This window comes from Durotheca rogersii (assembly GCF_024521655.1).
Source record: "Durotheca rogersii strain YMJ 92031201 chromosome Unknown GGS23scaffold_4, whole genome shotgun sequence".
In the NCBI taxonomy this organism is placed as follows: Eukaryota; Fungi; Ascomycota; class Sordariomycetes; order Xylariales; family Xylariaceae; genus Durotheca; species Durotheca rogersii.
The window spans coordinates 2,387,114-2,402,752 of NW_026251235.1; the positions used below are offsets into that span (position 1 = coordinate 2,387,114).

Consider the following 15,639-nt stretch of genomic DNA (forward strand, 5'->3'; position numbering starts at 1 on the left):
GACTTGAAGGTACCTGGGAAAGTGAATGGATCCCTCCGTCGACGGCGAGATGTGAGAAACCACCACAATTGCCTAGCGTGCTGTCTCTTGTCGGTTCGCCCTGAGGGTTGAGCCGAATGGCCACTGCGATTATCAATCAACAATATCCTTAGGTCTGGAACCCCGTCCGTCGCCCTCCACCAGCCCACCAGTCCCTGCACGGGTAGCTACATAACCCCGCTAACTGCCTACTCTGGCCTGACCTGACCTGACCTGGCCTCACCCGCGCGTCGAGGTACCTAAACTCGGATGCGGCATCGAGGTAACTCGTCGGGCCTGTACCAGATTCGGCCGCGCGCGAGGTACCTACTTTCTGCTTGTCGGCTAGGTCAGGTAAAGGTCCTTTGCCGCTCCCGTCAGGGTGCGCACATACTCACATGTATACTCGATACGGACCCGTACGAGGTGGAACGGAGAACCCTGGAAGAGAACCCTGGGAAAACTGCCATGTGAAGCTAACTAGAGGTAGTAGCCCTGCTTCACGTAACCCCAGGTAGCAGTTAGGGCGTATACCCGCCGCTGCTATCCCGGTGTTGTCGTCACCCTGCTATAGCAGCGCGTTCAGAGCACGGTAGCACCGATCACTATCATACCATCACCACCGCGTCTTCGCGAGATACACCGTATAAGTGCATAATACTTCTTTCTTTTCCATCTGAGATCGGTACAGGCTATCGGACGTGGTAGGCATCTCTGAGATGCCTCCCTCCAGTCCTTTACGCAGCTACGTGTAAGTACCTGGGTAGGTCTATGAATAATTAACTGCGCCTAACAAGGACAAAGAAGCCTTGCTCTTCCTCCCCCCCCCCCCATCCCCCTGCGTCGGATGCATATAGCCAAGTACACACCTACAGTTGCACGCCGTCTTCGTCAGACGGCGAGCATGCCAAGGCGATACGGCTAGCATACCAAGGCGAGACGACCAGGATTGCCTTCTGATACTGGGGAAAGGAAAGCTCCCACGGCTCGGCTTTCTTCGTCGCATGCCCACCAGACGATAGCCCGCCCATCCCCTCCAGTCATGGTCCAAAAACTTGATACCATAACATCGAGGCCCCGGACCTATGATCTCCAGGTCGGATGCCCCTCCAGCTACGCGGTTCGCACTCGCATACCTCTGCGTGCCACCGAGCGTCCAGATAGGTTTAGAGCTTATGCTCCTTCGTCAGACAGTTAACGGTCCTCCGTCATCACACGTGTTGGGCATTTACGAAACAATATGGTATGTATTTTGTGCTCGGCACCAGCGCCTGCGTTGTGCGCGACAGATAGGGTTGAACGGGCCCTGGGATTTTGCGCACGGCCGGCTGTTGCGCGCAGGCAAACTCGATTCGGTGTCTCGTCGGAGACGAGGATGAGGCCAGACACGTTGGAGATCGATTTAGTCTGGGTGCCGGCTGCCGTCTCAGAGGGTGAGCTTGTCGCATTGGCCTCCCCATTGGCCGGCACCGCCTGTGCCGGCATACCCAGGCATACCGCCGTCTTCCCCCTCCCCATGGGTCCTCGTCGTGGGTCCTCGTCGTGGGTCGATCGAGCGGTTCTGTATGCAGTCACCCCGACCAAGTTCTGGATTCTTCGACTCGTCCGGTCATTCGAGCCAAGACGACCCAGGTACCTGTCACCAGTGTCGCATCCAGCTCGTCTCGCCGTGCCGGTGCCAGGGAAGATGGGACGCCTAAACCCACGTCTCGCAGGTGTAAGGTACCTACATATCTAGATAGACGGTTGAGTGCGAAGACCAGGGTGTTCGTGTGTGTGTGTGTGTGTGTGTGTGTGTGTGTATGCGTGCGAACGTAGTATTGAGCACATTCGCACATCCACGCGCGGCGATAAGGAAGCTCTGCACATAACACCTTGGGATGGGTCCCGTCATGGGTATGTCGTATGGATACATGCTTAGGCGCATATGGGCGATGGATGTACCTATACAAGCACGTAGATTAGGTACCCGGCAGTGTTTCATAATTCAACATGGCTACTCGCTTATTCTTACGACGGGAAGCGCGTCATGGTAGCAAGGTTGCGGCATGGGCTGAGGCTGGTATTTGTACGAGTAGTGCTGAGAAAGATGGTATACTATAAGCATCCGCGAGACACGATCCGCCCGTATAGGCTCTAGGGCAGAGCAGATCATACTTCTCTTCACACACTTACACCGCACTATAAAATACGCGTACAGCCCACCTCACCTGTGCACGGGCAACGGACACGTCGAGCGAAGGAGGCTTATGAGTATGAATAGGTATTTGTAGAACCCTGTCACCAACTCTCATCTCCGTCTCGGGTTCGGGCTCGGGACGAATATCCATGGCTGGCTCACAAATCAGACAGCGGCTAACCCCCCTCCCCCCCACACCACCACGATTCGACGGAACATGAGTTGAGCTGATTATAAATGCCCAAATCCGGACAGATCGGTCAAGTGGCGGTACCGAGCCGACGAACGTCGGCATAGTTCAGGTTGATATTGTTTTCTTGGCCACGCATAATTGGGTGCCACCTAGTCGCTCGCCATCACGTCAATCCTCAACGTGCGCATCGCCTATCATTGCCTGGTCTCCTCCTGGCCTGCTGGCCTCTGCTGCGTCTTGGCGACTCCCCGTGCGATGTGGGTTGCAACGAAGGGCGAGGTCGGCAGCAGAAGAAGGGCCTTAGTTGGACCCAGCGAAGCCCGGCCGCCCGGCGACTGGACAGGGACGCGGGGGTTCGTAGCACGCAGGAGGCCGTTGCGCTCCGGCGTTCACGGCGGGAACACAAGCGAAGGAAAAAAACCGATGAGGGATGATAACGGTGCATGTCATCCTTCCTGTCGTCCTTCAGCGCACCAACCGAACTGACAGGCTGATGCACTTGCGCCTATACTTCCATACGCACACGTGCAAGATCACGATAACCACAGTGTATACGTAAGAAAGGACCACTGGATGCCGGAGCTATGCTATGTAACGCGGGGCCGCAGCCCGACCCCCGCTGGCGAGCGTCGAGTCGAGCGATCCCGTTCTACTCAGTACGCAACAGCGCTGCCTCCCCCCTCTCTCTACCTGCCGACCTGTAAATGGGGTTGAGCAGTAGACCGCCCATGCCAAGACATTGTTTGTTATCGACGCCCATGCATGAATACGGCATACAGTGCGAGGGGAGAGTGCACCGCACGCCTTGCCGTGCTCGAGCAGAATCGGGACAAGCGCAGACGATGTGTGCAAGTCTCCCCCCATCCGTCTAGTCTATCGTGCGCCGACGCTCATCCCATCCGTGGGGTGGCATCCGAGTCTCGGTGAGTGACAAGCCGGCGAGGGAGAAAGAGAAAGAGAAGGACGAGACAGAGTGGGGGGGAACCATGTCGAATCATAATGAGCATCATTCACGTGACACCGGTCCTCGAGATGACTCTACGCCGGTGGGAGAGGACGATCCCTTTCATTTCGACTGCGTACGCGCCAAGCGGTGCCTTGGGCATGGTCTTGTAATGTACCCGATATGTATGTATATATGAGTGTATATACCTCTATATATATGCCAGGTAATATATGAGTATATATAAGATACTCAGTATGTTAGGTACCTGATAGTTGGGTTGGCGATGCGAGGGATGAGGGAATGGGACCACCATCGATTGTTTATGCAGACGAGATCATCAGTATCAATCGGCCAAGGACGCGCAGATCTGGGAATATGAAATCTCGGTAGCCATTCCTATCGACATACATACATTCCTACGCACGTAGATATACATCTGTACTCATATGCATACCTGCATTATCTGACCGGCTGCGTCAGGCAGATAATTATATACCTATAGGTTGTCACATTTTGGTTGAGACCTGAGAACATTCCAATGTTCCTTCGCGTAATCACACCGGGACTCAGGTACGGCGCTCATATCTCATTTTTTTTCCCCCTTCCTATGTACTCATAGAACCCGCACCGATGCCTCTCGTTTCATCTCACCGGGATTCCATTGAGACCCATGTCTCTTCTACCGTGTGGGGGGGCTTTGGACGGGGGCCGCGCATCCCAGCCAACCCTCGTCCGCCTCCCGCCCCAAAAGAAAGAAAATTCATGGCACACGAGAAGACGGGAAGAGAAGAGGAGCCGCGATAGGGCCGTGAGAAAAACAAACAAGCGTTCCTGGTGGGGATCAGCTGACCCCTGTTATCCGATGACGACAGACAAGGAGAACGAGCCCTTTGGCCGCACACAATACAATACCCAACTATGTATGTATGCCCATACCGACTATTGCGTGTATGTATACAGAAGGGGACAGAAGAAGCCAGCAGCACGCACGCCTCTACCTAACATAACACACAGCGTTGCGCCGAGAGCCAAAGCGAGACAAGACCCCGAGAAGTGCTTGCCTCTCAATACGTGGAGCCATGTGATGCGCATTCCGCGCGACCGTCCCGTCCACACCTACGTCAATACTTGCACTAATCGTGACAGGTAGCTTACTCTGCTGCTTACGAAGAGGGCGAGCGTGTGGGCGTGGAGCTGACCGCGCGGAGATAACGCCCTTACCGCCCCTTATAGCCACCGCCCGCCGTGCCGATCTCTTCCTCTCTTCCCCTTCTCTCTCTCTCTCTGTGTGGGTGTGGGTGTGCGTCTCGCTCGCACTCGTTTTCCTGTCCCCGGCACTCGGCGCAACTGGGCCAGCACGCAGCGGCCTGCGTAGTCTGGCTACCCCTTTTTTTACTCGAACCGTGAAGGGCAGGATTGTTCCTGCCCCGATACGTGCATATAGGCTTGTAAAAATGACCGTAGCCGCTTACACGAGGTACCTGATAATATCGCGAGGACCACCACGCGACGTACGTAGGTACCTACATAATGCGTGATGGAGGTGTGTTGGTAGGTGGTACCTGCTATTCCCATCTAACCCATTCGCCCGTGTAGAAATGTAGGCATACCAGGTAAACCGCCACGTATAGGCCAAGGCACCTCTAAGCCGGCAACGCCCTACGCGCCTCATCCTCGTAGCATCCTCCAAACACCTAGGTACCTAGCCCATCTGTCTGTCTCCGTACGTGCGGAGTAAAAAAAACGAACAGATCATCTCAGACCGGGCTAAGCCAGACTGTGCTCTCGGCCGTGAGCCGCGAGGCCGGGCTAATATATAGATTAGATACTCCGTAGGGACGCCGGAGAAGACCTCTTCGCCGCAGACATGTTCTCTTCTGCCCCTGAGCGTCCTGTTGGGGCACGCTACGGCAAGGCACGGCGCGGTATTATAGGGTAAGGGGAGCAGCAGACAAACAGGGATGCCCGACGCCTCGAGCATGAACGAACCCAACCCAGGCCACGTTCAGGTGCACTATCTCGCCTCACCTCACCTCGCCTCGCCTTATCTTACCTTACCTTACCTTACCTTACCCTATCCTACGCCTCCTCCCTCTCTTCCTCCACTTCCTACGCTTCCTGCGCTTCCTGCGCTTCCTACCTGCGTACATCCGTCCGTCTATCCATAAATACACAACCCACCCTCGGCTTACCACATACGTATATATACCGGGCCTGCCCTCTTCGCGAGAGCCGGGTGGCTCAGCTCCCTCCCCTACCTGTCTTCAGCCCGGTCAGCCCGCCCGCTCGCCCGGCGTCAGCTCAGCCGACCACCTCCCCTGAATGACACTATTGTCGATACATACCCTACGCGCTACGACGGGTTGAGGAGGGCGCGCGCGCATATGCCGGCACGTGATCCTAGCCGGGGATTTCCAACGGCCTGGTCTTCGGCTCCGAGCTCGTGCTTGGGAATAGTAGGTAACGTATCGTATTATATTATCAAGCATGGTGACGGCATCATCCACCTACTGGCCTATAAGGGAGATTTTCCCTTCTACTCTTTCCTCCCTCTCGTCGCCCCTCCGCGTCTCCCACTATCTCTCCGCCCTTAACCTCCCCTCCCCCCCTCCCCCCTCTCCAAATCTTGCTCTACCCTTGGGGGTGAGGCCGCCGGGTGCGGGGCAGACGAGAGGTGAGAGAGAGAATCTGCGTGCGTGCGTTCGTGTGCGCGAGAACTGAGACAGGATAAGGGTAGCGATATGAAACGGAAAAAGAGACATGGGTTGATTGCATTGCATATTCACGATAAACCACCACCCTCGCTATCGCCCCGAGTACGCGCGCGTGTGCGTGTTTTATATGTGTGTGCGCGTGTGTGTGTGTGTGTGTGCGTGCGTGCGCGTGTGAATATCCATCCAGCCTTGTTAGCCTCTCTTTTCCCCCCTTCCCGATGCTAGCCAGCCTGGAAAATGGTGCATCAAAATGTTTACCAACGCCGGCCATGCAAGGTAGAACAAGTATAGGGTCCATTTCTCTCCCTTCCCTCCCATCGTCGCCCTCCGTGCTTGGTATCGCGAACTTAAGTATTCCACGCCCTCCGACTTCGCACCACGCATGTCTTTTCTCTCTCTCTCTCCTCCGGGCGTGTGTTGTCTTTAGTGTTCGTGTGCGCGCGCACGTGTTTATAGCGCGCGCACGCGTGTACTCCTCCGGCAGCGCTGGAGAACGAAGGAGTAATGCGCATGAGAAATTCCAGTAACAGTAACTCCTTCAGTCTAATTCGAGGGGACCCGAGCCAGTTGGCTGGACCGTTATCGATCTTGTCATAGCTCTGACTCGGCACCGTTGGTCTCCACCGCCATCGGGCTCCCGCCTTGGCCGTGTCGTCTCCGCGCACGCAGTCTCCGTACGGGTCGTCCGTTGAGATTCGTGCTGTCGTCGTCGTCTTCGCTATCTGGGTTGTTCTCCGCGTAGAGACGTGCCTCGTCCAATTCCGTGATATCATCCGGCTTGTCTCTCAACCATTGCATCCGCGGACCGGATCGTGCCACTTCCGACACGCGGAAGCCGTAGATACGGGGTTCGTATATTTTGTTCTTGCCCAGACTCGGCGCGATGTTGCAGATGTGCATGCCGTTCAGCATGTCCTTGTCGTCATCGCTCACACGCGCGCCGGCCAGTACGTCGGCACCTCGCTTAGTAAGGTCGTACTCCGGAAAGGTGAGCAGAAAGAGGGCGCCGAATGTGCGGCCAAAAAAGGCGCCGTCCACAGTCTGAAATCTGCTATTGGGAGGCACGTAGACGTCAAGGCAGCAAGGGCAGAATAGCTTGACCGTCTCCTCGCCTGGAATATCGGAGAGGCCGACGGGGAGAGTTCGAGCGCCTTCGCAATGGTGACGAGGACAGACGCCGAAGTGGCCTAGCTCATACTTCTCGGACATCTGCTGGATGCCTGCCCGTGAGCAGATGAAACGTTGGTGGATAAGGCCATACAACATCTCAGCCGAGGACTCGATAACGGATAGGTCACTGGCTATTCGGCTATGGTTGCGTCGTTCGCCATGGCGCGTGCGGTCGGGGCCTTCGATAGATTCATCCTCTTCTTCGTCGTCCTCGTCCTCTTCGTCTTCATCATCTTCAGGCTCGACGTCTAGTATCATCTAAGGGGGTTAGGGGGTTAGCAGAGAGCAAGATTCCTAGGTGGGGTGGATAGCCCAGCAACGAGCGTACCTCGAGAGCCTCCTTGTACATTGCGACCTGCGTTTGCAGGCCGGTGAGATTGAAGTCATCTTCGATAAACTCTTCGGACACCTCCGCGAAATACTCGTGACCCAGGAGAGAGCAGAACGAGGAGATCCAGGATTCAGGCGTGCCGGAAGTCGAAGACATCGTGCCTTTCTATTCGCAGAGAAGCTGATACTTTGGGGGGCTCGGAGAGGGCTCTAGGATCAAATGCGCGGGATGCGACGTCGAGGAACTCGGCCGAGCCGTGTGCTGGTCGTGGCTGGGGAAGGGGAAAACTACGGGGCGTGCAGGTGCATGACGCGGAAGAAGACAAGACGAGACGAGACGGGACGGGGGGGGGAAGGGGGGGGGGAGGGACGGGGCGTGTTAGGGAGAGAGCAGGATGGAGGGACGAGCTGGCTACAGGCGAAGGGGATGAGGGTAGGCGAAAGGGGCCATACGATGGTGAACCAATATTGTGTTGGTAGGTTGAGTGGTAACGGCGGTGATGCAGTGCCAGTTGATAAGTGTGTCGTGGGGATTGGAGGGGAGGGAGGGAGAGGCTGTCAAAATTTACGGATTGGGACTCTCTCAGCCCAGTCCAGCCCAGGCGGCCCAGCCAGCCAGCCTGTTGCGACGGGAGACGGGAGGTGGCCCATGCGCTGGCACAGCGGCGTCGCCCAGATTAGGTAATCGTCCCGCGAATATACGTATTAGGTAATACAGGTCATGCATAGTACCTAGCAATATACCTAGGTGGGTACACCTTAGATACCTTGGGGTACCTCTGCCTACAGCGCCCAACACTCCTGGGTAAGATGTAGCACTTCTGCATGCATCAGGTACAGGGTGCAGTACCGCTGATCGGCACATCGTGCGGGATAGGTACATCAACCACTGCGTCTCGGAGGTACCTATAAGTACCTGAGAAGGCGTGCTTACAAGCCTACACTTCCATGTACACCTGCGTACCCCGTCCATCAGCCCGGTCTCTCCATCAAAATTTCATCTCAACTTCTTCTCGCCTCGGATTCTCGTGCCAAGATAAAATATCCGCACATCTACACCCTCCATTCCCATACACATCGAAGAAACTACATACCCGCATACTCAGCGTGCTTCTCCCCGCCCCCCAGCCATCCGTCGCAACTCTCTCGCGGCCAACGGTTTCTTTCGCAAGTCCGCCCATGCTGTTCCCTCGGCTCGGGGTCGGTGTCTCGTCGTCCTCGAGAGGCCTGGTCCGACTCCAGTCATCGTCTCTTGCCGATGTCCGCCTCTCCGGCCGCCGAGTTGGCGGTGCGATAACAATCGGACGGCGTAACTTTGTCGTGGACGCCGTGGACTTCGATATCGGTGTCGACGCCTTCCGTAGGACCGCATGGAGGCTAGAACGCCCATTGCATCTTAAAAAATATCACCAGCTTGGCGCCGTTATTCCGTGGTTCCAACCCGAAGAGCCCGAATCTCCTGTGGGGAGGTTCCGCCACAGAAAAAGCGCATTCAAAGGCGAATTCGGGAAAAAAGACGGGGCCGTGGTATCGTACGAGTATATGGTTCCTCCCCCTCCGCCTAAAGATTCCGGAAAGAAGTGGATTCTGGAAGAGTTTCTCGACTGGCTCCCCACGCAGGGAGTCAGATTTTCTATCAACTTCGCGGTGTCCACCACCGAGCTTATAATGCAGAAATACATGGCCAAGCCAGATCCCTGGGATGGTAAACCGCAGTTTCAGACCTTCGACGCCGCCGCAGGTCTAATATTAGGCGCGGACATGTTCAACAGGAGAGATAATATGAAATCTGAGTTAATAACAAACCTCTACATCGCCCAGACCAACATTGATGCCATATCTATGGCCGCGTTTCGTAACTTACGCGTGCCTAGCCTTGTCGGTTCAACAGACAAAGGACAGATATACGGCCACAGCATCTGGATCGGGATACAACCTGTTTACACGCCTTTCCACCGCGATCCGAACCCAAATTTGCTCTGTCAAATTTTCGGCAACAAGCAAATACGCATAGCAGCACCGGGGGACGGGCTCGACTTATACGAGTACATATCCCGAAGTATGCCGAGCAGCAACTCGCGCTTCAGAACGGTAGAGATGATGGACGGCCCCGAACGTGAGCTGCTCCACAAGGCTGTCTGGGACAAGGATATCTCGAGCGGCCAGATTAAAGCCGCCGACGTAACCCTGGAAGCGGGTGATGCCTTGTTTATTCCTCGAGGCTGGTGGCATAGCGTCAGGAGCGAGGGTAGGGTCGGGATGCTTAATGGCTCGGTCAACTGGTGGTTTCGATGAAGAGCCATTCCTCGGGGGATTCTACGGCAACTCTTCTGTGGCTGGCAAGGCTTCGGCTTTGTTGCCGAGCGAGTTTCAGTAGGCCGTCAGATTATGCGGACAGCTCCCCAAAAGGAACGAGCTTCGTGTACGGCAGATCGACCAGGACGGCGAGTACGACAAACTTGAATATAAGGAGATACAGCGGCTCGACGCCATCATACATCCCAACTCCTACATAGAAAGAAAAAAACCCCCCTAAAATAAAATAAAACAACTCACACTTGTTCAAAAGCCCGGGTCACTCGCGTGTAATGCCCCGTTCTAAAGAGTCGGCTTCATGAGGGACCTAAATGGCCAGTACTGGGGTATGCGGGTAACAGGGCCCGGCCTTGAAGCGGGATTCGTCAGCTTTCATCTGTAGCGAGCACTGACGTAAAGGATATTTATGCCGCTGTCGTCCGCCCAAGCCAGGAAGACATTTCCGACATAATTGTAAACAAACCTGAGCTACTCGGCGGCGCACTTCCAGCCTCTCACCCGGGAGTAGCTTAACCAACATCCTCTAGCAAGTCAACCCGGACAGGTGCCGCTGCGTCCAATATTAATCGAATTAGTCTTTGGTCGCGCGTGTCGTCTTAGGCTCGAAATTCGAAGGAAAAAGAAGAGAGGTGATGTGCGAAGAGAGCCGTGGCCTTGGCGGCGGAAGCTGGACCGCAGGCCTAGATGTGGCATTTCATATTGAGTGTTGCCACTTAGGGAATCCTCCCTTGCCGGCCTGCAAGTCGTGCGAAGAAAATCCAAGGCGTCTATGTTTTCACGTGACAGGTCTTATATCCTACGTCAGAGGGGATCGCTCTTCTCTTAGGACCTACTAGGGTGTTAACGCTCTCTTCGTTACGGACATGCTATAAGACGTTGAGCGGCATACGAGTCTAATGTTCGCCTAGCAGAGCGGGGATGCGATAAAGGAGGGTGGATTGTGCAATGGTGAGTCAGCGTTTCTGCCTTCTCCCCTGCCTTTTTCTCGCTTTCCTCCTTATGTCGCCGCACACGCGCTTGACACACTATAAGAATGGGCATGCAACAGACGCCTCTGAGCTTCAGACCAGATGTATTCTTTCCTCAGCGCCAGTGACCAGCCAGGGCATATATGAGCTGCTCAAACTAGGTCGGCCGAACACATTTGAGAATTCCACCTGACCGGAACTAAGGGCGAGAGAGGCCAAAGATATAAACGCACCTGCTCCTTTACGGCTGTGATGGTCCCGCGGAATTTCCCTTCTGCTTCGTTTCTGCCAAGTAGTAGTAGGCCTTCGCCTTCGTCCTTAAGGCAGAGCAATAACCAATAGTTGCCCGCTGTGCGCTCTTCGACGATGCCGAAGCAAGCGGCGGCGAAGGAAGCCGGGGTAAAGTGAGATATAACGGTCGTAACTGGAGGTGTGGTGGGGATGCCTTTGAGAAGGGTGAAGGGGCTCGGTTCGTCTAGCTGGGTAGGCTTGAGCATGACCAAGTATTCCCTAATGGGCTGGGGATATGGTTTGAATGGCTGCCACAATCCCGGCCACGCTTCGGACGCCGTAGATCCCGAATATGGGGTTGGAGAAGCCGAAGTATTGGGGACGGAAGGCTCCGGGAAAACGACACAAACGCGCTTGGGCCGCCCTAGAAACACGAATTCGCATACCGGCATGTGCAGGGCGTCGGCATCGCAGACAGTCGTCGTTGACCACCTCGAAGTGCCATCGTTTGACAACAAATTCTTAGGCCATATGAGAAAGCCGGGGGATTCATATATCCTCCGCTCACGTCTATCTGTCACGTAGGTACTTCTCCTTGGATGGGGGGCCACTATATATAAAAAGGGGTAAGTTGGTAGCCACCGCCTCCAAAGGTGAGAAGTGCACGAGAGGTAGTCTTCTCTTCGATAAAAGGACCATCCAACGGAAGCTTTACAAAGCCGTGCCGCGAAAAGACGAAGGATCAGCAGGGGCTCTTCACTTACCGACTATGAAGGTGCTCTAATGTCAGCCAACTCTCTATCTGAACTCCAGGGCTTGCCTTCTCCCGTCGGACCGCTATATATGAATCCTCAGTTATTCTCGCTGTTGTGTGCGTAGCAGGTATACCACAGCAACCCGCGAGCCATATCCACTTCCCGGAAGCCGGCTGGATAGCATGAACGGATAGAGCGCTGTGCAAGTGGTGCTAAACCGCTGATGGCGGCAAACACGTCGTGTGGGTTCGTTAACTCGCGCGGAGTGTACTGTCTATAGATATTTTCATACTGTGATCGCAGTATATCTATCCGCAAACGCGTACGCTTTTTTACTTCTTCCTGCTCTTGCTCCTGCTGCCCTTCCTGCCTTACGTCGGCGTCAGCATTCTTGCCACGGCTACCCCGGTATTGTCATCTGATGAGTTTTGAAGCAATTGTGGCTAGAATGTATAGGGGTTGAATAGATATGCCTCGCCAGTTTCTATGATTCTCATACGTTGGCATGAGAAGCTCATGGAATTCGCCATATAATGGATTGCTCATCGGCTTGACACCATTTCCTAGTAGCACCAGCCCCATAACGCCGTATACGCGCCGCAATTCCAGAGCGACAGTGAAAGCACAGTAGCCCCCATGTCTGCATTGTCGCCGGCATCCTCATCTCCGCGGTCGCGATAACCTACCTAATCTCGATTTCCTCCGGATGGCAGAGTGCGAGGCCGGGCTGCCTCCTCGATTCCATTGAGTGCGAATCCACTGTCGCTGCCGGTTGAACGTCCCGCGACAATAATAGTCAACTCCGCGTTGCCATGGACTTAGGCCATGCGTTCTGATTCGTAGGCCCAACCGGCTGCGTTGTCTTGTATGATGCATAGCACATCGATCCAGACGCAACGGATTCCGAGCTGACGTGCCACGCTGATGAAACCGCGATGCGTCTTCGCAAGCGTAGCCTCCTCAATCCCTGATCTGTACAGCTCGGAAATGGGTAACATTCAGGTAGATGGGATACGTAGGTGTATCTACGAAACACAAGTATAAGCCGCCGCTTCACCTGGATCCGGGGACACTGACAAGTCGGTTGAAAGGGTGTCAGACACGCTGTCCTTTTCACTCCCGCAGTGTATCCACATGATGCTCTCTGAAATATTGTTATTCTTCCTCCAGGGTGTGCGGCCCATGATTGCACCCAGGTTGTGAGGGCCATAATATTCAAACTGCCCCCACAAGTACACCTCTTCGTCCTCTATCATCGTCCTGCCCCCGCTGGCATCCGGGGCCTTCCCATCGAGGACGGCGGTGACTATGTCAGGGGCGTTGCATTCCTGCAGCGCTGTCACCCGCACAGATTCCTGCCCGCGGCGGCCTCGTCACAGAGAAAGCGCAAGCTCGGGTGATAGAAAAATCTCTGCTGCCGAGGTCGCTGGACAGACATACTGGCGCGCGTCAAACGGCGTCCCATATTGGGATTAGGAGATGCGGCATGTGTACGACTTAGCAACGGGCTAGGATACGAATCTGTTGCCTAGGTGGCGCAGATAATAGGGGGCGCCCTGGCTATTGAATACCTACGCATCATATCGCCGTCAGCTCGTATGCGATATTATCCGCACGAGTCAGCCGGGTAGGGTTGCACGGAGCCAGACGCAGGTGACCTATCACTTCCCTCCCGGTATCGTCGGCCGCGGTTTCGCAGAATGGTACCGTATTGGTGTATGACGACTCGCTCATCCTGTCTAGATGAGGTTGGGGCCCCCCTCCCAGCGCCTCCGCACATTCCGTTAGGAGTCACCAGCGGGCATGCTACCCCGGACAGGAGATTCGATCGAGCAGGTCCCGAACTAGGACTTGGCCGCTCCTCTTGCGGGAGGTTGATATAGGGACGGTAGATTACGTGGAAACACCAAAGTTGTCGGGTCACTGGAGATACCCAATCTTCTCATTTTCCACGCCACTCAATTATAAAGTATACCTAGTTCCCCTGCATTGTCCCAGACGCGCCACGATCTACCATTCGTCGATGGTTGAGGCGCAGTTCTCTGTTTCAAGCCCGGCGAAGACCCGTCTCCGGGCCTGTCACAACCAAGTGAAGATGCCTACGCTCGATGGGTTAGAAAGGCTGGCTTGCATAAGTTCCTGCACACACAACTCTATCTCCTAGTTATTTAACAGCTCTACCAAGGTGGCTGACGACTGTTATTACTTCAGCCTTCACTCGCACCTGGGTTTCTCCCGCCGCGCCGCTATGGGGGACCGAACGCTTCCTGTGTCGAGAAAGGAAAAATACCACCTGTGCAAGGGTGCCTACTTGAAAGAAGCAATGTAGACGTCCACGGCTTCACGTGACATCCTGTGGTAACACAAGGGAGCCTCGCCATGAAATTCGGGTGGACACTAGAACATACTATTGCCTCGATACACCGTTAGATGAACCGCCCTCGTCACATCGAGCCATCGAGCCGGGGGCTTTACGAGAGTATTAAGCTATTAACCCGGCCTACGCTTCTCCTTAGATATATGCTTCCGTAGCTTCCTTCGCGACAATGCTCGATTGTCGATAACGGGTAGGGGGTTGAGGATTTCTCTAGGGGCTAATATTCTGGGGCTTTTATGAGCAGCATAGGCTTGTAGAGCTTAATACCGCGTAACAGCCCCTCTATCAATTGTTAGTTGGCCGAGACGGCTAGCGACTGTTTACGTTTACGACTCGTGTCCCTCGTCTCGTTATTGGGATCTGCCCTGCTTTTGCGGAAGAGGCCTCATTGGTAGCCCTTCTATCGAGTCTAGCGCTGTACTATTACCTCTACCTGGACAGGGATTCCATTCCTCTCTATTAGACCCCTACACTATCTATCTTATTCGGTCGCGTAGACTTGTACAGCTCTCCGTGCGGCAAATCAGCTACAAGTCTGAACTAATCCTATGCCTCGTGATAAGAAGCTGGTTTGTTTTGAAATAAATGCGGGAAACATCAGCTAGTCTTACCTTACGGCTCCCCCTAGTTGCTAGGTGTATGAGGTGTTGAAACCCGTTTGGGAATCCCGAGTGTGTAGACTCATTGTCGCCGCCCCTCTGGACCGTCCTCTGCATTATTTATGCAGGCCTATGAGACTGAATAATGACGACGCCTTAGCCATGTGGAAACGCTACGGGATCAGTGCTAGAGGCCATGATGTCTGTGGCTGTCGACCCGATCGCTGGTAAGGATCGAGTAAGCAAGTGAGCAGGCACATCTATAAGTAAGTCGATATATCACTTCTCAAGACCGGGGGTTTAGCGTGGGAAGTCGTGCTCCATCCATCCCTCCATCCGTCATGCAGGTGTTGGTACCGCATACTCGGTACGGGTGGCCAAGCCCTATCACGCAACCCCGGTCCCAGTCCCCGGGGTCTCTATATATCACCCAGCGCCACACATCCAGCGCCGTCCCTCCACGTATTCGATTTACGTATAGGGAGATCGCAGTATACGCAATGGCGGGGTTTAGGTTCGGCGTGCTACGGGGGGTTCTAAGTCTGGTACGAATATCTGAAGAGGGACGATGGTTTGATGCGACGGAGAGTTCACTTCTTAATGATGTACAGAATATCCATTCTGCGTTATAATCAACCCAGAGACACCAAGGCAGTTTCTCGTGGGGATAATAATATTGCTAGTCTCGTGGTGGCTCCGAGAAACCTACGCTTCGTAGCTCGGTGGCATCTTTCGCCATTACGCCCTCTGCAAGCGAGGTGATCGTTTTGATCAAAAGAGACACGCGAGCAGTTAAGCATGTAATAAATGCTTCATCCGCACCCGAGTCCGGAGAACGCGTTA

The 15,639-nt window shown here is 54.7% G+C and overlaps 5 protein-coding genes across 5 annotated transcripts; 3 read left to right on the plus strand and 2 right to left on the minus strand.

Annotated features, from left to right (window-relative positions):
* Nucleotides 1–855: 855 nt before the first annotated feature.
* Nucleotides 856–1,892, plus strand: GGS23DRAFT_556387 (uncharacterized protein). The gene has a single exon (XM_051515654.1). It carries the CDS (start codon nt 1,259–1,261, stop codon nt 1,754–1,756), a length of 498 nt encoding a protein of 165 aa, XP_051374993.1. The 5' UTR covers nt 856–1,258; the 3' UTR covers nt 1,757–1,892.
* A 1,626-nt stretch (nt 1,893–3,518) lies between these two features.
* On the plus strand, nt 3,519–4,520 carry GGS23DRAFT_378531 (uncharacterized protein). Its single transcript, XM_051513419.1, has 2 exons — nt 3,519–3,756; nt 3,821–4,520. The coding sequence occupies exon 2, from the start codon at nt 4,007–4,009 to the stop codon at nt 4,484–4,486; it is 480 nt and encodes a 159-aa protein (XP_051374994.1). The 5' UTR covers nt 3,519–3,756; nt 3,821–4,006; the 3' UTR covers nt 4,487–4,520.
* Nucleotides 4,521–6,494: 1,974 nt separating this feature from the next.
* Nucleotides 6,495–7,905, minus strand: GGS23DRAFT_378572 (casein kinase II regulatory subunit-domain-containing protein). Its single transcript, XM_051513420.1, has 2 exons — nt 7,549–7,905; nt 6,495–7,478 (listed from the first exon to the last, which is right to left on the minus strand). Exons 1-2 carry the CDS (start codon nt 7,705–7,707, stop codon nt 6,642–6,644), a joined length of 996 nt encoding a protein of 331 aa, XP_051374995.1. The 5' UTR covers nt 7,708–7,905; the 3' UTR covers nt 6,495–6,641.
* An 824-nt stretch (nt 7,906–8,729) lies between these two features.
* Nucleotides 8,730–9,845, plus strand: GGS23DRAFT_594418 (Clavaminate synthase-like protein; the record flags this gene model as incomplete). Its single annotated transcript, XM_051518158.1, has 1 exon — nt 8,730–9,845. The coding sequence occupies one exon, from the start codon at nt 8,730–8,732 to the stop codon at nt 9,843–9,845; it is 1,116 nt and encodes a 371-aa protein (XP_051374996.1).
* Nucleotides 9,846–10,949: 1,104 nt separating this feature from the next.
* Nucleotides 10,950–13,285, minus strand: GGS23DRAFT_594419 (uncharacterized protein; the record flags this gene model as incomplete). The annotated part of the gene is made up of 4 exons (XM_051518159.1): nt 10,950–10,991; nt 11,068–11,489; nt 12,878–13,189; nt 13,261–13,285. The coding sequence occupies 4 exons, from the start codon at nt 13,283–13,285 to the stop codon at nt 10,950–10,952; spliced, it is 801 nt and encodes a 266-aa protein (XP_051374997.1).
* Nucleotides 13,286–15,639: the final 2,354 nt, after the last annotated feature.

Coding starts and splice junctions, on each gene's coding strand:
- GGS23DRAFT_378531 (XM_051513419.1), top strand. CDS start 4,007: ATGTCTCTTCTACCGTGTGGGGGGGCTTTGGACGGGGGCCGCGCATCC.
- GGS23DRAFT_556387 (XM_051515654.1), top strand. CDS start 1,259: ATGGTATGTATTTTGTGCTCGGCACCAGCGCCTGCGTTGTGCGCGACA.
- GGS23DRAFT_378572 (XM_051513420.1), bottom strand. CDS start 7,707: ATGTCTTCGACTTCCGGCACGCCTGAATCCTGGATCTCCTCGTTCTGC. Junction 7,479..7,548: donor TGTACAAGGAGGCTCTCGAG/GTACGCTCGTTG, acceptor TAACCCCCTTAG/ATGATACTAGACGTCGAGCC.